Here is a 21063-nt window from a genome sequence, read left to right on the forward strand (position 1 = left end):
TAAACATTAACCTTTTTTCTTCACCCTATTATTGTCCTATATGAGATCTCTGTTTATCTTTAGATGTATTTTCAGTTAAATGAACGGTTATGTGCTATTTATTGCCTTTACCGTGTGCTGCTATATCTGATGTGAAAGACTAAGGTGTTCAAAGATGGCTACCAGTTTTACCTTCCTGTCACTTGTCGGCTTCCTAGCGGCGTCTCACCCGAACTCCTACCCGTACTTCCTGTCGGTAGGGCAAGGAGGGGAAGTGACGTGCCTGCTGCATGGGAGAGAGAGGCCGGAGACCTAGAAACCCCGCCAGTGGGTTGAGTGTGATACAGAATAGTGCTTTTACTAGTTTGCTAATTTTATTAGCGGAGAGATCCTCGCGCCTGGGGATAGCAACAGCGCGAGCCTTCAACGGACGTCAAAGCGGGGCATGGGAGGAGGCGCGCGCCTAAGAAGGAGCCGCGTGTGAAGAGCCGACTTGCCCGGTGTACGCCCGAACCGCTGCCATGGAGGCCAAACCAAACCTGCAGTTGGTCTACCAAGCCGTGCAGGCGCTGTACCACGACCCCGAACCCAGTGGCAAGGAGCGCGCCTCCTTTTGGTTGGGGGAGCTTCAAAAATCGGTGAGCGCTAGGGGTTGGGACCCGGGTATAAGGCTTTTAAAGGAAATGACTCTGTTCTGTAGAGTTTTTACGAGCATGTCACACCCCATATGTTGGCAGCGCATTAAGAGAGAACCATGTGAAACTGGGCAAGCGATTAGCAGCCGTTTGGGTGTGAAGCTGCACGCGTTGGCGTCTTGGATAGTTTCAGTGGGAGGGTTCTGGAAGTTCGTCAGGACAGGTCCTATAGCGCTGACTCTAGGGAAAATAAAGTCGAGGTCGCAGGCAAGGCACAAGGATCAGGGGGCTGAGGCTCTTAAGCCAATCATTGAACTTTATTGTAAGATATGGACTTGAATCAGCCAGTAAGTTAATGTCAGTTCTGATGGGGCGGTAGTCTCGGGGCAGTGTAGGAGGAGAGTTGCATCTCTCACGAATGATTTATTTTACCCGTCGTTTCGCTTTTCATAGTTGGCCAGAAAGGCATCTTATAAGCCATTGATAATGGACATGATCTAGAAATCGCGTACGATGGTTCTTCCTAAACGACTGCGTGGTTCGAAACTATTGAGATTCTCTGCATGACTGATTCAGAAATACCGTATTTATTTTAGCTTCATTTAGAGTAGAGGTGGGCGCGGCAACAAATTAACAGACAGCCGAGGTTCCGATCTTAGAGCCAGTGCACGAGCCGGGCCATGAAAACATTTGCTATGTTAAATCATACAACAAGCACCAAGTAAAATACGATAACGTCTCTTCAAAATTCAAAAAGTTATATAACATGAAAGCTTTGACATTAATAAGGCGCATAATAATAATAGCACTACACTGAGAAGTACTTATTAAAAGTGATAGTTTTGTACATCTGGTATTCTGAATTCATATATTTGTAAGTGCTTTCATATGAGCTAATAAAAAAAGTTTGGTGAAATAAAATTTTGCATAAGAGCACACAATTTAATCAGGGAAGCTGCGATTTATCCAAGTTTTCTGGTTTCACTTTGTACAGATCAGCGGGAAATTCCTACCTATTTGTTTCCCCCTATGTTAAGGCTTTGTTTTTACCTCTTAATTACTTTTACGTCCAGCATTTGAGACCTCTTGTATAGTATGTACTTTGTGGGCTCTGGATTGATCAGCCCTAGGACTTGTCTGCTTCCGCGTAGGGACTTTATTTCTGTTCAACTATTTCTATTTAACTGCTTGATAGAAAACAACTAGTAGAAGTCAGTAAAATACCAGAATTGCTTGGGGGGGGGGGGCGACATTCTCTATTTACCTTTCTTGACAGAGAACAACCAGCAGAGGTCAGTTAAATACCATTTCATTTATTTATTTTGAAAGTTTTATATAGCGCAACCATGACCAGAGAGTCTCTAGATTCCAGTCCATAGAAATTGTCTTGCACAAGCACCCGTAAACAATATTTTTTCAAATCTTGTAGTTCAGTGATATGACCACAGACGGCCCTGCTTTTATATTAAAAAAAGCTTTGGACTATACCATTTCCCGCTGAAAGGCAATATTTCTCTCCATGTGTTCCCATACCATGCGTGCCATGCAGTTTGGTGCTTACTTTTTTAAAGAACAGTAGATGTTTCAGCACCCAGGTTAATGTGCTGCAGAGCTAAATACATTAAAGGTCCCAAAGGCACGACCGATTGCATTGCAAATGCTTGTTTCTGCAGGTTTTAAATACAGCGCAAACTCAACCTGATGACCGAGCGCTTTAAATTAGCGCCAGTTACATTACTTAAGGTCACATGCATTATTTACAGAAATTGAGAGATTAAGTGATTTGCCCTGAATTGCAGAATTTTTAGCTGACCTATGATTCAAACCTGGATCATCCGTTCCACAGTTGGCAACTCTGACTCCAATGCCAGCTCCTGGGAGGAGGGAGTGAGTCTGCCAGGAGCCACGTGAAAGCTCTACTCATTATGGGCACTAGGTTCCAACAGGACCCCAAGCTGACCCAGAGCCAGCCTTCAGCGGCTCGCCCACCTCTACTTACGAGAGTATATAAAAACTTAGCAAAATGTGGTAAGAAGCGTAATGTTTTATGCTTTGTAAATGTACTTAATATAGTTTTTGGCAGGTTATTGAAAACAAAAAAACAGTTAAGAACAAATGGCTTGTCATTTTTTAAAAACATTTTAAAAATATATTTTTTACAATGATGGCATATATTTGCTGGATGAAAAGTGCTACATCTTTTTTTTTTTTTGGGGGGGGTGGCTTATTCTTTCCGTAGCATTCAATTCTACAGCTTATGACTTGTATTTCCCCATTGTGTGGAGTTTTTATATAGCGCGAACTAGACTGTGAGTTATCAGAGCGCTTTACATGAGCACCAGTTACGTTACAGGCGGACACATTAATTTTGTTGTTAGGCACAGGGAGAATACGTGATTTGCCAAGAATCACCGAATGTGGAGCTTCCCTGCTGAGACTCAAAACCCCAGTTCCCCTGCTCCGAGGTCAATCCCCCTAGCCGTTAGGCCACATTCTCTCCCATTGGTGACTGTTTTTAAGCAGTCGTGAAGGGGGCTCTAGTTAGCACCTGGAGAGAATCTACTTTAGTGCCTATTTTAAAGAAAGGGATAAGGAACTGCCCCAAGTTATCGCCCAATTTCTTTGTTAGATACCACATTAAAAACTTTAGGATGGGTTCTTTTGGGAAAGCCATAAGTATGGGCACAAATTAATTCCTTCTTTTCAAAAGCTCCATATTCTTTTTGTCCAGGCTTGGGGAACATTGAGCAAGCACTTAAAATATCCCTCATCATGGGAAAATATGTCAAGGCCAGGAGAGGTTCATAACACATGGTGCTTATGGAGGCAGCTGGGGTAGACCCACCATTGTTAAACCGAATTAGGCAGTTATACTGGGATACTACTACCAGGGTCCGTTATACACAAAAGGCAATTGTACACAACCTATAAAGGTAACCAGAGGGGTCAAGCAGCACTGTATAAAGGCAGCTTTTCTGTTTTTATTCTAGATCAATTTTTTAGACCAAACCCTGAGTATATGTTTACCCCTACAATCGCTTCCTTTTTTATTGGCGGTACCCTGATTGCTAATGTTTTATAGTTCAGCTATTTAGGTCTCCTGTTTGAAGCTTACTTGTCATGGGGTTGCTTGACTAGAGGGAGAATTCCGAAAATGGTAGTGGTGTGCTAATTAAACTTTAGATTTGTAAACTGTGGCACAAGCCAATCAAAGAGATGATTCAGCTAAAAAATTCTAAATGTCTGGGAGTGGGACCATATGGAGCTGGAGTGTGGGGTCATGAAGTGCCAGCTACCATGCAGGCCTTCGAAAACATGTCCCTCTGCCGGATGCAGGCCATTCCTCAATCAACCCCTAGCTTTAGATCTCCCACAGTGAATTGGGTATGGGCTATTTGGTAGACAAAGTTAAAATGGCCACCCTTTTATTTCGGAGTAAAATGTGGTGTACCCCAAAAGCAAATTTTTCGACAAACATTCTTAGCGATTGTTTGAAGTCTGACAATAGATATTCTATCCCTTGGCTGGCATATCTCAGGAAAAGCTTTGATGATATGGGCTTGACCAATCTTTTAGAATTCCCAGATAGTATTGGTACCCAAACTTAGGCTATAGTTAAGAAACAATTTCTCATGATCAATGAAGAAATTAGAATCGAAGAGTAAGCAATTTGATTTCAGTTCTTAATTATGTGCCAATTTCCACAACGCCTGGGATGGAGCAGTATTTCATCTGGGAGGGAAAACCATAACACAGATTTTACCTCATGAGACTCAGGTTCATTATTTGGTTGTTTTCCCTAACTTAGGCTCTTGGTTCGAATCTCTTCCAGGCTGCCATGCAGTAACTCCTCGCCCTAAATGAAAGTGCACTTTATGCTTTTTTTTGCACTCGATATAGCAGCTAGAGAACTGTTTTTTCTTCCACTTTTAAAGCACAAATCGCTTTACATCGCAACAAGAGTGGCCGATCTTTTTAAAATACTTAAATATTTCCACAATTTGTTGCTCTTTCCTTAGTTATATCTTGTCTTCAATAAAATTGAGCAGATATGCTTCATAAGAATATTTCCTTATTAGCCCTGGTAAGATTTACTATTTAAATGGTTAGCCTCCAGGGGTGCCCATAAAGTAATTTTATGCTGTTTAATAAATGTTACATAAATTGTAATCCACTGTTTTTTTTCTTCACTAACCTTTGATCATGAAAAGCCCTATGTATAATGTATTTTTTTTTCTGTTTAATGGCCATTTCTATGACCGAATAAAGACTGACTCATATTTGCTGTCAATCCATGTTCTTCCAGGTTCTGTATGCACTGTAATATATGCCATATTAGTGGTGTTAAAAAGCATTGGGCCTCATTTATAAGATGCACTATAAGTGGTATTTTTTGTGTTGTATATTTAATTATTCTCTCTTTATCCAAAATGTGTTTGTGTTGTGACAAACGAAAGATAAACTGGTAGCTTTCCTAATTTATTTAGTCTCTATACACACACTCTTAGATGCTTGCCAGGTTTTAGCACAATTGGCAACTTTTTGTAATAAGATTTTTGCATTGTGTTAGAAAGATGTACGCATCTGCAGGTATTTTGAGGTAATACATGCAGTATGCAGTGAAGGGGTGATAAGATGTATATTGGAATTTGTTTCACCGGTAGTTAACCTTGTGCTAACAAGGTGGTTGGTTGCGTTTTTGATGATCTGCAGTTTCAGTGGGATGGTATTGTCTCAATTTCGTTTAATGTGCATATTTTGTTTAACAAATTATTTTGGATACTAATATTTTTTATGACAAATTCTAATAGTAAATGATGAATTGATAATATTGCACTTGTAAATGATTTAATAATATTGCACTTGAAACGAGTTGTCCAAATAATCTAGAAGTGTTTTTATTAATGTTTTAGTTATGCCACATTTTTCCCATTTGGACTCCATTTTTGTTAAATGGATATTGTTTCGGAACTACTGTTAAAAACTGCTTCTGCTTATTTCCCCTCCTGAAAGTCTTCCATCCTCATGGTTTCTGCTGACTTAACAGAGCGCACTGAACACTGTGACTTGTTAGGTAATTTCCTCAAGCTCAGGTTCTGTGAATTAAACTTTTCTCTGTGTATGTGAAATAATTCTCAAGGTCGGTCATTATGCTAGTAGCTTTCTAATGATGCCTACTTGAAAATGCTTATTGTTTAGGAAATTAAACCGAATGTTTAGTGCATATCTGGACAGCAACATGAGCGAATGGGATCTTGTATGTAGAAAAGGGATTGAAAGTATTACGTTAGAATCTGTGACATGTTTATTTGTACTTGTTTAATGTGATGTTTGTGATCACGTCATACTGAATCTGCAGTTTTTACTTATCAGCTATGTAAAATTGTGTATTAAAGTTCTTGGTTTTGAGAGTGAGTCATGAGATTTCAGAGTTCTTCCAGGGCCTCTACCCGATTTGAGAGAGACTTTTCCTTTTGCATTAGACATGCTCTCAGTGTTCCTTGTGATACTGACAGAATTTTTCCTTTGATATTTGGAACATTGACCCTAATTTTACTTTATTGATGGTCTTCTAATTATTTTGATTCCGGACTATGTACTTTGCGTATGTCTTTATTGCATTTTATTCATGCTTCTCTACCGCATGATTGAGTTTCTTTAAAAAAATCCTTTACCTCTTCGTTGATGTGGAACTCGGTTATTGTGGTGTTCGGTTAACCTTTATTTTACTAATGTTATTTTGTTGTCACTGATATTGAAGAAGGTGGTGTCTTTTACGATTAGATCAAGGGAGCCAGAGCTGAACTCCGGATGTCAAATTTGGGTGCTACAAACTATGGGCTATAACATAAAATTGAAATTCTGCTCCCACAGAATTTTTCCTACAAAGGATTCGATGTTCATGTTTGGGATGACCATTATCGTAGCTGTTAGTCACAGTGGGCGTCTTTTGTTTTATTTCTAGTTTCTGTGAAAATAAGCTAAAAAAAAAACTTTATTTATTTAAATTTTGTATGGCTTAATGTGTGACTAGTATTTTAACTTTATGCAATCTTTATGCATTGAGATATAATTGTGCGTTTGTGTGTTAAGTGCCACACACTCCCACCTGGTTGTCAAATTTGGGGTGTATGCTTTTATCTGAACTGGTAACGTCTATGCCCGAGAACTGAGTTTCAGGCATTAATGTGCTAGGTTTTGTGTGGCGATCTTGACATCGTCGGGGAGCAGTGGATTTTATTTGCTCAGGAGTTTCAGCCTTAATTGCTGTGGTCTATTTTATTATGTAGGAGGGGAAATGGAAAGTCTTCGGAAGGGACTGATATCCAGAATGTTTATACTGGCAGCCTTTAGAAGAAATGATCATGGTTTTGTTAAAGAGAGATGCTAAAAATACTTCTTGCCCATAACAATGAGTGCCTGCAAAGAGTTTGGACCTGGGACATAGCACCTCTGGTAAACACGCTTGCCAGACTTGAGGCATGAGAAAGGAAAACAATGTACTTGTACTGCGAGAGCCTCAGTGAGCTGTCTCATTATAAACTGCAGCACCCAGAGGCTTCCTTTAGGGGATTGCGTCTTGCCTCTAAAGTTAGTTAGTGGGTGGACTCTGCCTGCTTGTGTCCCGAACACAACTGAATCTGAAGGCTGCCAGAACTGTAAGGTTTCATTGGTTCTTTCATTAACGGCGCTCAGTCATATGGCCCTTCACCCCAACCCCACCTGCCTTAAACCCACACGTCTCAGAATCACTGATTTAATGGGAGAGGTAATGTTGGAAATGAGGCACATATCCCTTTCCAACATTACCTCTTTCAAACACAATCCTATTGCACCCCCTCACCCCCACAATCTCTGCCCCACCAGGTGTTGAGGTTTTGTAAATGAAGATGGACAGTAAACACCAGGATTTCTTAATATAAAAAACATAAAGCGATGGCCAGCCGTTTGTCATATTTCGCACCACACCCCTATGTCCAAGGTATCTGTAGAGTGTCTGCCTACCTGGGGTGCACATTGGTCGTTTTAAACCTTCTACCTTCCTAAAGGGTGGATAAGATGCCCACTAGATTCTTAGGAATGTGTGTTTTATCAGAAAATAATAAATGGGGTAGCTATCAGCCTATAACCCCCCTTCCCAGATAGTGTTTACCTCAACTCCCTTTGAACACCAAATGGATACCATGATTTTGTTTTGTGGCATAAAAAAGTAAATTGTTCCGGTTGTGTGTGTTAACCGTGAATGGACCTGAAACTACTACTAGATCAGGACTTCAGGTTGGGCAGATCAGGTGTTTATCCCTAATGTGCCCACATCGTGGGGGCGAGACTCCAGGATTTGTGTTTAAGTGAAAAGAAAAATCAGCAAATGTGTTGGCACTGGCTCCTCTTGGAATCGACCCCATGCTCCTCTTGGAATTGACCCCACACGCCTCATGTCCTTGTCACAGATTACTTTTTGACATCCCTTTTGTGCTGACTGAGGGGCTCTTGCAGCCCACCCGGGGGTAGGCAGTGAAAACCAATTAGACTTCAAGAAAATTGCAACCTATATGCCAGGCGCTCAGCCACTTTCACCTTGCAAGCACTTGACACTTGCATCCCTCACCTCAATAGTTTGAAGAGTGTTTATTATACATTCTGTTCCCACTGATTGTGCTACCCCTTTTGTATTGCGTCAAACTGGGTTCTGATGGGATTCATGGTATTAGATGGACATCCATGATGTTGTGAAGATATGTCCACGCTTGAAGTAATTAAATAACCATTTATTCAGCTTAAACCCTCATACAGCTGTTTATAGGTCTCAGCCTGCGATGGCTGCGCTTGCGCAGTCTCGCTGGCAAGACTTAATGAGATAGAGAGAACCTCACTAGCGAGGTTAAGCCCCGCCCCTCTTCTCCATTGGCTGGCCTCCTAAACGGTGGGCAGCCACGGACCAGGACCCGGGCCAAGGGAACGATGAACACGTTCCACGATAAAAAATGATGAGAGGACGTCCCCGAAGATTTCCCGAATGAGTTGCTCGACAAAATCTTCCATTTTGGAAATATTGGTGGGCTCGGGAAGGCCCGTGATGTGGAGGTTACTCTGACGGGAGCGAGCCTCCAAATCTTTGTTCTTCTCTCTGATGACAGCAGGACCTTATCCAGCTGGAGTAATTTCTGCCTGTCCTGTGTGGCCTCGTCTTCGGCATAGGAGATCCTGGATTCCGTATGGAGAAGTCTGTTGTTGTGGGAGTCAACACGTGCCTTCGTTGAGGGGAGCAGATAACTGCTCAAGCTGAGAAGCGTTGCCAGTAACGGTCAATTTAAACTCTAGCATAATCGCCTTAAGATCGTTGTCATGGCTCGGGGGGGGGGGGGGGTTTCCCTCATTACAGCAGAGTCGACTCTGTCCGAGCCCGCGCCGTCCTGACGTGAGGATCTCCGTAGCTTGAAGCCGATCTTGGGCTGCTTGGGATCTGACTTCCCCATAGCGCTACACAGTTCAAGTGGAGACCAAATAACTAAGAGAGGGAAAAAGCCCGGCGAGGCAGGAGTAGCAGCAGGCGATTAGCGGCTGGCAATGTTGAACCCAGGAGATTTCGTGAGCAAGGGCAACAGGGGAGGCAGCATCAGCAGGCCCAACAGACTCCACTCCTGCCAAGAAGCACAGATCGTGATTGGCGGCCGGGAGTATGGAAGAGGGGCTGGGAGAACAGGCCGTAGTCCAGGCGCCACTAGCCAGAGAAGAAGTGGGGAGAGCTAGGGCACAGTGCGGTGCAGGGCACCCCGGGCCACAGCAGACAGTGGAATACGGAGCAAGCAGCCAGGACGCCCCCTTTGGTAGTGAGGCGCAGTACACAGTCCGAGGTAGCAGACTAGATGAAACAAGCAGTTCGTGAGGGGTGGCGGGCCCCTGAGACAATCAGTAGGAGGTCACCAGCCGGACCCAAGCAGCCGCAGGGCCCAGGAACACACCAGCAGGCGGAGCAGCCGAACACCAGAGCACCAGGGAGAGGCGAGGCAGAGGAAGGTGAAATAGGGCCCCCACAGCTAAGAGCAAGGCACAGCAACCAACAAGGAGCAGAGCACAGAAGAGCCAATCCGTGGGAGGGACCACACAGCAGATGTGGGCTGCCCAGTGCAGAGGTGGGCCCCCGAGGCACCAACAGGAAAGAGGGGCCCCAGGCCTGTGGATCCGAAGCAGGCGGGGGCACAAAGACGAGGAAGGAGAGGAGCAGCGGCGGGCACAACACTCCTCCACCAAGAGCAGGCCCCAGAGCCAGGTGACTGGAGCAATGAAGCAGAGCAGCAGGGAGGAGGCGCCCCAAGCGGCGCGACAGCAGCAACAGGCCGGCCCCGCAGCTCAGAGCAACAGCAGCACAGCAGAGCGTGTCGGCCGGCTCCCACCGGAGAGGAGAAACCAGCAAGGGGGGGCGTACCACTTGCCCAGCCCGGGCAGCGCCGCAACCACGCGGGACCGGAGCAACGCTCTAGGCCGCAAACGGGCCGCAGCGCCACCTGACCGGGCCGCACAGCAAGCGGCCCCCAACCCCACCGGCAAACACCCCCCTCCCCCCCCCCCCCCCCCCCCCCCCCCCCAGCGGAGGTACGACTCACTGCGGCAGGTGGAGTCCAGGTCCGGGGCGTCAGCACCACAGCGGAGGCACTCCGGAAGAATCAGCAGCTCCGGTGAGATCCAAAGGCGGCCCCCAGGCGCAGGAGACCAGCACCAACCACGACGCAGGGCCCTTGGCCGGGGAGGCACCGGAGCAGGACAGCTAGGTGCGCAGTGCTCCCCCGAGGCAAAAGTCAGCAGTTTAGTGCGGCGATGGTAGCGATGTCACCAGGATAATGGCTGATAAAAGTGCTTGGCCGGGAGAGCCCACTCCGAGTGCGGCCATCTTGCAGCCGGCCAAGCCACGCCCCTCCTACCACCTTACTTGTCAAGTACACACATTTGGAATGCATTAATCATCTCTAAAGAATTCATTAAAGAAGTGCGGGATCTGAGTACTAGAAATTAGCAAGATGACAGTGATGAAAACTCTGACCAACGTGAATGGGACAGCGAGTGCAACCGAGGACCAAAAACATTTTGGGAATGGTGTACAGGAATTATCAGGGCAAAGCCTACTAGTAAAGGGACAGGATGTTACTAAACAGAGCAGTAGTTTAAACATGGTATATTGTACACCAGTGAAAGCAAAACGCTGTTTGCCACAGCGTGGCAGGAGAGTTTGATGAGGATCACTAAAAGAAACGGGTCTCTCCACACTTTATCAAGTACTAAGAAGCGCAGGGAGAAGGAAGTAATAAGGCTGGGAAATCATTAAACTGTTGGAAGCCCCCCAAAAACCTTTTATTCAAAATTCTATGGTGAACGCCTGATGGATCTGAAAAAGGGATACAGCTCAGCATTCCCACAGTTATTTTATAAGAGTAGAAGACTGGTTATGTGTGAGCCTCTGGTCTGGGATAGGTAAAGTCCAAAATTGCATTCATGTGCCTTGTAAACGGCCTTGAAAAAGTAAATTTTTTTTGGGGGGGGTGGCTTCTGTGCTTGTGACTCGGGGAATCACATTAAACCTAGACCTTATTGGAAACTAGAGATTCAGAAAATTCTTGATAGTTTGATGCTTAAAGTAATGTCTTTTGGGTCCTTTTGTTCTTCACTGAAATTGTGCTCTAATCCTAGTTTGTCTTCTGCTTTTGACCTTGTTGACAGTACTCTAGCTCAGCCTTATTCTCTTCTTTCTCCTTCTAGCTTGCCATTCAAGATGCATGCTTCTGTTTCTATTGTTTTGCCAAACTCTTAACACTTTCCCCCTTTTTAAAATTGGCTCAGATCACCGTTTTTAGGTTTCGCCTCGCCGAAAGGCTGCGCAGCAGACTTTCTGCGCAAGGCGAAAGCTTTAGTTCTAGAGTAGTGTGTGTAGTACCGCCCCTCTGTTCCATTGGCTCGCTCCATAAATGGAGGGTAGCCATTGGAACAGACATCTGTCCGTCATTGACGGAGCAGATTCGTGGGCATTCCCGCGATTTTTACTCATCCCACCCCTTTTCCTACGTCATGCGGCGGTGGGCGGTGCTTTACTTTTTTTTTCGTATCGGCATGTTGGTTTCATTACCAACGTGTGCCTTACAGGGGTGGGCTGCGCGAGTTCGAGTTGCTAGCAGGTAAGCCTAGTCGTACATTTTACAGGTGACAGCTGGCTGTGCAGTGTACTAGGAGTGAAAGCTGATTGTGCACCATTAGTGACATCTGTCTGCACAGTGGTTGTCATCCAGCTGTGCATACTATGATATGGATGACACATGGAAGTACATAAAGTAAAGTAACAACTGCTTGCATTGTACAGTGCATAGCAGGTTCCTGTGCAAAAATAGTAACAACTGGTTGTGCACCGCGTAGAAAAGTTAGCAAGAGCCGGCTGTAGTTTGCTGTAAGTCACACCTGGATTTGCGTGTATCATGTATGACAATTGGATTTGGTCAGTTTGCGACAGATAGCGAGCAGTTTACTGTATGTGATTGCATTCTGTTTTGTACTCTAGGTTGATGTACGTAATGCCCCGTGGCTGTAAGCTGAGTGCTCAGTATGACAGAGATGTCAGCGTGCTCAGAAAAGTATTGTGGTTGGCAGCTAGGTTTTTGTTTTCCAGCTGGTGGAGCTGATTTTGCACTGTGTATCGTGGGTGACGGGCCTGGGCATGCAGTGTGTTTTGGTATATAGCTTCATGTGTAGGGTATGGTCGTTGAACTGCACATCATAGGCTACATAGGTGGGTGCTTGCAGTGTATTTTGGTGACATAGGTCTGCTCAGTATAGGTCACATAGCAGAGTGCTTACAATATGTGAACGAGCTAGGTTGAATATATATGTACAAAATAAGCATGCATTCTTTACAGTGTGCAGCTGCCTGCAAATGTGTACTCATTACAGAGCGTTGGTGCACAGTCCTCAACTTATTTTCTGTACTGTGTGTGTTGAGGCTCTGTGTGTGTTGGGGCTCTGTGTGTGTTGGGGCTCTGTCTGTGTGGCTAGCTTTTTTTTGTAGGTGGCTCTGTGTGTGGGTGGCTCTGTGTGTGGGTGGCTCTGTGTGTGGGTGGCTCTGTGTGTGGGTGGCTCTGTGTGTGGGTGGCTCTGTGTGTGGGTGGCTCTGTGTGTGGGTGGCTCTGTGTGTGGGTGGCTCTGTGTGTGGGTGGCTCTGTGTGTGGGTGGCTCTGTGTGTGGGTGGCTCTGTGTGTGGGTGGCTCTGTGTGTGGGTGGCTCTGTGTGTGGGTGGCTCTGTGTGTGGGTGGCTCTGTGTGTGGGTGGCTCTGTGTGTGGGTGGCTCTGTGTGTGGGTGGCTCTGTGTGTGGGTGGCTCTGTGTGTGGGTGGCTCTGTGTGTGGGTGGCTCTGTGTGTGTGTGTGTGTGGGTGGCTCTGTGTGTGTGTGTGTGTGGGTGGCTCTGTGTGTGTGTGGGTGGCTCTGTGTGTGTGTGGGTGGCTCTGTGTGTGTGTGGGTGGCTCTCTGTGTGTGTGGGTGCAAATGCAATAGGTCTCGCATTTGCGAGAGATTAAGCTATTGGCATTGTAAATGACAATGCCATTTATTTATCTGTTTTCAAAACCAACACATAAATAAAAAAATTGTCATTTACAATGCCAATAGCTCTAACTTTTACAAAGGCGAAACCTTTGCATTGTAAATGCTTGTTGCTTGTGGAATGAATTTTCTGAAAGTCAGTCAGGCTAAATATCTAGAACACTAAACATAGGAGCAGTGCATCTGCCTCCATCAAACTTTGGCTAAAATTGCAGATTTTCTTCACATTTCTGGGAGGGCAAAGTTTCAGAATGAACTTTTTGAATTAGTATCTTTTAATTATATATTTGGATGTTGAAATTAAGCGAAACTGGAAGCGTCTGTCTGCACTTTTTTTGTTGCAGCCTACCAGGCAGCACAGTCTGTGTATGCTAAAGACATCTTAGGGACGTTCAGAAAGTTGACCCAGGAATGCATGCTTTTCTTGCTATTCGCTTTGTGGTTTGTAACTCACATTTTCTTGCTTTCCATTTGCTGGTTATTTGCTTTAGGCTCTTCAGGTTCAATCCGACCCCCCCCTTGCTTAAATTGTATTTACAGTATTCTTCCATAAACCCCATTTTTTTAGTAAACAGACCTTTAAATCTTGTTCTTATCACATCACATTTTCTGGGCATTCAAAGACAGAGGTCAAATGTCAGGCGCGGTCTTATCCTTTTGAGTGCTCCCTTTCTTTAAACACACATGTAAATCTTGTTCTCATCTCGTCACATTTGGTATTCTATATTCCAATCTTTATTTCGACCATTAGGTCATAAAAGATATACATACAGTAAAATCACATGAATTTTATCAAATTTCATAAAACATCAATACAAGATTTTAAGATCAACACACACAATAAAAGCAATTATTTTTAAAAATTGAAGCGGTTCTAAAGTCTACCCAGCATTTTTTAAAAGACAATTACGCGTGTACCAAACATTCGTAAAGAATTTGGAAAGTGCAAAAACGGTAGGGCCAGAAACATCGGATTTTAATATCCTGTACATAGGTTTGTATTCCCTGCCACCCAGATTCTTAATCAAGGGAAGCAGCCAATACTTTCTGGCTGCCTTATAAGCTGGGCAGAAAAAGACCACATGCAAATCATTTTCCTCTTTATCAACGCAAAGAGGGCAGTACTTAGTCGAAGGGACTTGTGACCAAGTACTTGAAAAGGAGCGGAAAGGGAGTGTGCCGTATCTCCACTGGAGAAATAACTTTCTGGAGAGTATCGGATATATGGGATCAAAAGCCTTCTCAAATCTGTAGAGATCCTTGGTTTGGAGGAATAAGGAAGAGAGGGACCCCTCTATCTGGGTCGCTAAGACCCTTGTCCTTTTGTGTTCATGATAGAGAATCGCCAGGGATCTTTTAGAAATTCCTGGTGCTGCATTTGCTGGCTCAGTCCACAATTCAGGGAGCCCCAAATCAGTGCAAATTGACTGGATATTTTTAACCCAGGGGATACTGAGCGCCTTGGGGTGCTTTAGTAGTTCGGCCAATTCCGCCCTATAGTCGGCGAGATCAACGCCACTCCATAGCCTACGCCAGAAGGCAATGGGTCTTAGACTAATCTCGTCGGCAAGTGGCCGTATCCCTAGATCGAGCCTCAGAGGAAGGAGTGGGGTGCTAGGGGGAAGTGCGGTTATTTGTCTTATAAACCTATTTTCCGTGGAAGACAGGTTCCGACATTGGATGTGACCCCACAATTCAGCCCCGTACAAAATCGCCCCCCTGGCCTGGGCCTTGTATATCTGGATCAAGGCCCCCAGTGGGCGGTAAATCGAACCGGTCATCATCCGGGATATGCCCCCGGTAATTTGGACTAATTTAAGGTTAGCCCTGCTCTGATGGGTCACCCAGGTCATATTTTCATTGAGCGTCACGCCGAGATATTCGAACGTGGAAACTCTTTCCAGCCGCACTGCTCCCAATTGGGGATTCGGGCGTTGTTTGGGGCTCGGATTCAATACCATATATTTGGTTTTTGTGGCGTTGATTTCCAGCCCTCTATCCTGACAGAAGGCCACAAAGGCGTCAAGTATCCTTTGGATGCCCATGGGTGTTTTAGAGATCAACAGCGTGTCGTCCGCAAACATTATTGCGGGCACACTGTTGCCATTTAGTTTGGGGGCATCTGTATTATCGGTGTTATTAAGATGGGCGATTACCCCGTTGACAAAGAGGCAAAACAGGGTCGGCGCCAGCACACAGCCCTGTCTTACCCCTCTGCAGACGGGGAATCTGTCAGTCAGTTCCCCCAACCTCCCGCACCTCACCTGGGCATAGTTATTATGGTGCAGCCTCTGCAAGGTCAGTAAAATATCTGGTGGTACGCCCATCCCCTCCAAGATGATCCAAAGTTTTCCCCTGGGCACGAGGTCGAAGGCGGCCCGTAGGTCCACGAAAATCGTGTACAGACTGCCGCCCTCGAACCTCGCTGTCCTCCAATAGACCAGATTCAATCTGAAGACCTGGTCGACAGTCGATACCCCTTTCCTAAATCCTGCCTGGTAGGGACTCAGGGAGCCCACCTCCTCTATCCATTCCTGGAGCCTATTCAGGAGAACCCTGCCGAACAGCTTCTGCGCTACATCTATCAAGCTGATAGGTCTGTAGTTGGCTGGGAGGAGGGGGGATCCCTTTTTAAAAATCGGGACCACCTCCACCCCCAGCCAAGTACTAGGGATTTCCATCCCGCCAAGAATACCATTGAAAAGAGCAGCGAGGTAAGGCGCCCAGACGGTGGGCTCCTGCTTGAACAGATCTCCAGGTAGCCCATCCAGTCCAGGCGCCTTCCCCGAAGCTAGGCCTGTAATAGCAGCGGTGACCTCACTCAATGTTATTAAGTCCGCCTGGGGGCCCAAGTTCTCAGGTTTAATTAACATAGGAAGTTCTCCGGGCTCAGCACTATATAGGGACTGGAAGTGGTCCTGCCACACTCCAGGGGCTATGTTAGGCTCTACTGCCGATTTTAAACTCCCTGATCCCCCATTCACAATCCTCCAAAACAGGCGTTGATCTTGTATTGCTAAGGCCTTTGTGAGCTCTTCCCACTGGTCTACCTCCCATTCTATTTTGGCCTGAGCAAGAAGCTTCTTGTACGCTTGCCTGCATTGCTTAAGGCGTTCCCCCTCCTGTACCCTCCTTAATTGCTCCAAGGAGTTCTGCTTTGGCCCGTCTACAGGCCGCATTATACCATTGTGTTTTGCCTTGGCACCCCGCCCTTAGCTTTCGTAAGTTGCGAGTGAAGTGGGGTGCCGCGACTTTTATGAGCTCCTCGTGGGCATTAAACAGTTTGCTCCTTATATCTATTTTATTTACCAGATTGTCAAGATCCGCCACAGTTTCCAAGATAGGGGTAATTTCTGCATAAAACAGTGGGAGTTTATCCTTATTTGTGACCATCTGTTCCCACCTAATTCTTTTCCTAGTGTTCTCTAGGAGGAGCGTGGGGCGATTCTCTTCCTCTTGGGACACAGGAGCCTGTGGTGCTGGATGAACAAGTTCTAACTCAAGGGCGTTGTGATCACTGTCCATCCTATCTATTACCCTGAAATCCTGTATTGTAGGCCACCTCACTAATTGGACCAGGACATAGTCCAAATGAGACTCTCTTCCCCGGCGGTTATAGGTGATTTTGCCTGGTCTGTCGGACTTGATTCGCCCGTTACATGCTCTGAGTCCGAACCTTAGCGTCAGGGCAGTAATTTGCAATGCCAGTGGGGTCCAGGCTTTCGGAGATGGCACATCAACCCATGGTATTGCCCACCTGTCTTCTTCCTCTGATGAGAACCCTTCCTGAATGCCGGGGAGTGGCTCATAGTGAGAATTAAAATCCCCACCCACCACATAATATGAGTCATCCGACAATTCAGATAGAAAGTTCGCAAGTTCATCAAAGGTCGGTGATTCTTTTGCCTTCCCCATCGGCCTGGAATAGATGTTGACCAGCAAGAGATTAGCTTTATTTGGCCATGTTAATAAGACCCCAAGGATGTCATCAGATTTAAATGGGAGCCGTGTAGCCACACAGCCCAGATGAGAAGCAACCCACGTCGTGAGGCCCCCCGACGGGCGGCCTTTGCCTTCCCACCTAGCAGAAATGTAAAATGATGAGTAGCCTTGGTGTCCATAGTCCTCTCTGGCCCAAGTTTCCTGGAACATACATATGTCACCAGTCTCTATATACTTGGCCCAAGCCGGGTCTTCCATTTTGTTAGCTAGACCCGCGATGTTCCAGGAGATTATCTTCAAATGTTCAGGGGTGGCAGATGCAATACCATTAGGATTGGGAGAGATGGATCCAGGCTCCATTTCAATGTTAGGGTCTGTAGCGAGGGCAGCAAAAGCTGCGTGTGGCGTCGGGGATCTCGGCGCGCCGTTGCCCACAAGGAAAGGAACCATAGTTGTCCCCTCAGCAACAGCTACCCCATCAGTGGCTAGGTGAAAAGATTCAGTTCTGCCGTGGTCTGGAACAACCGGGTCATTCAGTGGGCCAGAATTTGGCCAGGGGAGCACAATGGAGAGTTCCAGAAGACCACAGGCACCCGAGACCCCTGGCACTGTCTTACAGACAGCAAGTCAATCGACCCCATCCAAATCGTTCAGACAGTTAAAGCGATTAAAATCGCAGAAAGGTGTATCCGGCGGTTGGAAATACGGGCGTTGTACAAAGCCTTTGTATTTGTGTCTGTGTTCCACCCTTGTCCAGTCATCGTGTATTGGAACCTGGTGCCTGGGAATAGGTGGAAAGAAAAAAGATACTGGGAGGGTCTGTATGGTGGAATCGAGGGAACGATTCATGCCTCCACAGATGTGTCGGACCGTACCCGGATCCTTAAAGGTTACCATGATACAGTCCCCCACTATGGTTTTCCTGGTCTTCCCTAGCCATGGGACCCTTCTCACCATGATGATTTTGTTATTAAAATGGGGTGGCAAGGGTCGGTTCCAGTTAAGCCATTTGATTACCTTTTTCTTGAGGGACTGATAGTCCTCATTTTCCCCGGATCTTAAATGGGGGGCACCAGCTAAGACCACCGTTAATCTGTTAGCTTCGGGCGGGAGGTCTGGCCTCCTTGGTCTTGGGATTGGGCCAACCGGCGTGGGAGGAGGGGCATTAACCTGATCTTGATCTGTTCCAGAGAACTCTGTTTGAGAGCTGTGAGGGGCTAGATCCAGTGGGTGGGCGGGTCCGTTGCTTTGGTTCTTATGACGTTCCTGGAGTTGGATGGCCATAAGAGGTTGCAGGGTGGGGGCAGATGGCAGGTTTCTGGGGGGGGCCTTATTAGCATTAATTGCAGCTTCTACTTTGGATGGATCCCCGCCAGAGGAGTGGGTTCCCACTAACTGTGTCTGCTTACTTACTAGAGTATTCAGAGTGGTAAGAGAAGTTTCTAGCAGGGTGAGCCTAATCTCGACTTTTTTTAAGCTGTCGGTAATAGGCTGCAAGAGGGAGCGGAGTAAGAATTCAATGCTCCCCTTAGCAGAAAGTGGAAGGTTTGGGTTTGATAAAGTTACCTCTGGTTCTTTGATGGTGGCAGTTATACTGGGGTTTGGGGGCTTAGGAGGAGGAATGGTAGGTGCTATCTCCGTAGGTTTCCCCAGTTGGACGGGATTAGTGCGTTTCTTGCCGAAGTCAAGATGTGATATTTTGGATTTCCCCCACCCCCCCAATGTTTTCCGAGCACGTTTACTTGGTGGGGGCCTATGTAACTCCACCACTACATTTAATTTGGACTTGCTCTTATTAGCCAATTGCATGGGTGGGGTTTGGGTTAACAAATTGACTATAGTATGGGGAAGCTCTTGAGGGACAGACTCTATGTTTTTTCCACCCACTGGGCCTGGGGTAGAAGGAATTTCCCTTAATAGAACGGGAAAGTCCTCGAGTGTTGAATTAGTTAGACTACCAGGTGGCGTACCTTCCTCTTGGGTGATAGGGTAAGGGAAGATATCGGTTGAGAGCCTGGTTTTCATAGATTCTATGGAGCGCCTGCGCTCCGCCCTACGTTTCTCGAGCGAGCTTTCCTTGTCCACCTCTCCTTTAGTCGCTTTAAAATAATTATCCAAAGTACCAGAGCAGGAAGCGCCATCCCTCGAAGGGGTTTCCCGTGGTGGGGGCGTAGGCATTACCTGAAATGTGCAGTGAAGGGGATCAAGAGAGTGGGCCCAGCCCGGCCTCCCTCGGCCCCTGACGGCCAAAGACGGTCCCGCCCTTGTCCCGGGCTGCTCCCGCGCGCTCCCGCGCAGCGGTCCCCGCGGTCCAACTTATATCCCCAGTAGCAATTGGATGATTGTTAGGGGCGGGGCGATGAGGGAGAGCGGCCCAGGTGTGACGGGCGCGAGGTAGGCTGAGACTCTTGGGAGACTGAGTCCAGCCCCTCCTGCTCGCAGCCCTCGGCCCCAGATGGCAGAAAGTACAGCAGCTTCCAGGAATAAAAGTGCCCCTGGACGATGCGGGACCCGCGTAGCGGGTTCCGCGAGGCGTGGATTCAAAGGCTGTCCCAAAGCGTCAGCAGCTCCTTCCAGTTACAAGGCAAGTGGTATCCCACGGAGAGCAGGGAATCAGGAGGCTATCAGCGGTCTGTTGGGGGCGGGGCGATGAGGGAGAGCGGCCCAGGTGTGACGGGCGCGAGGTAGGCTGAGACTCTTGGGAGACTGAGTCCAGCCCCTCCTGCTCGCAGCCCTCGGCCCCAGATGGCAGAAAGTACAGCAGCTTCCAGGAATAAAAGTGCCCCTGGACGATGCGGGACCCGCGTAGCGGGTTCCGCGAGGCGTGGATTCAAAGGCTGTCCCAAAGCGTCAGCAGCTCCTTCCAGTTACAAGGGACTTTTGCCTGTACATCTTATGACCTGAAATGTGCACTGTTTAGGCCAGTAGTTGTGAACCAAAGACCCCTGGCACCGAGCCTGGGACGAATTGAAGTTCCTCGTTTTACGCAGAGAGTAATGATTCACAGACACTTCCAAGTATAACAGCGTCAGCAGTGATGTGCGTGCGTTCTCCGCGTGAATCGTAGGCGCGTGGGAATGGTTTGGCGAGCGTCCCACTGAACTCTTCTCCCGTCGTGGCGCCGTTTCTGGGCATTCAAAGACAGAGGTCAAATGTCAGGCGCGGTCTTATCCTTTTGAGTGCTCCCTTTCTTTAAACACACATGTAAATCTTGTTCTCATCTCGTCACATTTGGTATTCAAATGTCATGCGCTGTCTTCTGAGGGTGCTTATTTATTTTTCTTTCTCTGACTTCAAAGGGAGAGGATTTATGTGACAATCTTGCTGGATACTGGGACAGGTGTGTAGGAAGCTGGTTTTCTGTTTCTGTAACCCCCCCTCCACTTTTTGCCAGACTACTGATGCACTTTGACTTGATGTGTCCTGGGTCCCTTCCAATCGTGTTCCCTGGGCCTGTTCTTTCCCCAAAACGGTACCTTGTCCCCCAATTGGCGCCTATGTGTCAGTCCCTTCTAAAAGGTACCATAGGTACCAAGGGCACTGTGGCCAGGGAAGGCCTCTGAGGGCTGCAGCACTTATTGTGCCACCCTTAGAGGCCATATACCTTTACACACACACACACTGCCATTGCAGGCTGCATGTTTTGGTGCTGAACAAACTGAAGAGTCGACATGACGCACATCCCTGTGTGCCATGCCTACAACACACTGCCCTGGCATAGGTCAGCCACCCCTTTAGCTGGGTGCACTATACCAGTGGTGAGGGTACAGGTGCATGAGCCCTGTACCCCTACAGTGTGTAAGCCAATTATTGGACAACGTAAGTGCAGTAATGCCATTAAGAGTTTATAAGAGTATATGAGCAATGACAAACTGGGAGTCTTTCATTACGAACTCCCCAGCACCATAATGGCTTTCCTGAAAACTGGGA

General features: G+C 46.8%; 1 protein-coding gene across 3 annotated transcripts in view; it reads left to right on the plus strand.

Annotated features, from left to right (window-relative positions):
• The first annotated feature begins 231 nt into the window (after positions 1-231).
• The window catches only part of TNPO3 (transportin 3), a 1288661-nt gene continuing 1267829 nt past the window's right edge, over positions 232-21063 (plus strand). For all 3 annotated transcript variants that reach the window (XM_078677788.1, XM_078677785.1, XM_078677786.1), the window contains exon 1: positions 232-617. In XM_078677788.1, coding sequence (XP_078533914.1) covers positions 501-617 — 117 coding nt within the window. In that variant the 5' untranslated portion in view covers positions 232-500. The remainder of the gene's footprint in view (positions 618-21063) is intronic.

This window comes from Lissotriton helveticus, chromosome 1_1 (assembly GCF_964261635.1).
Source record: "Lissotriton helveticus chromosome 1_1, aLisHel1.1, whole genome shotgun sequence".
Taxonomy (NCBI): Eukaryota; Metazoa; Chordata; class Amphibia; order Caudata; family Salamandridae; genus Lissotriton; species Lissotriton helveticus.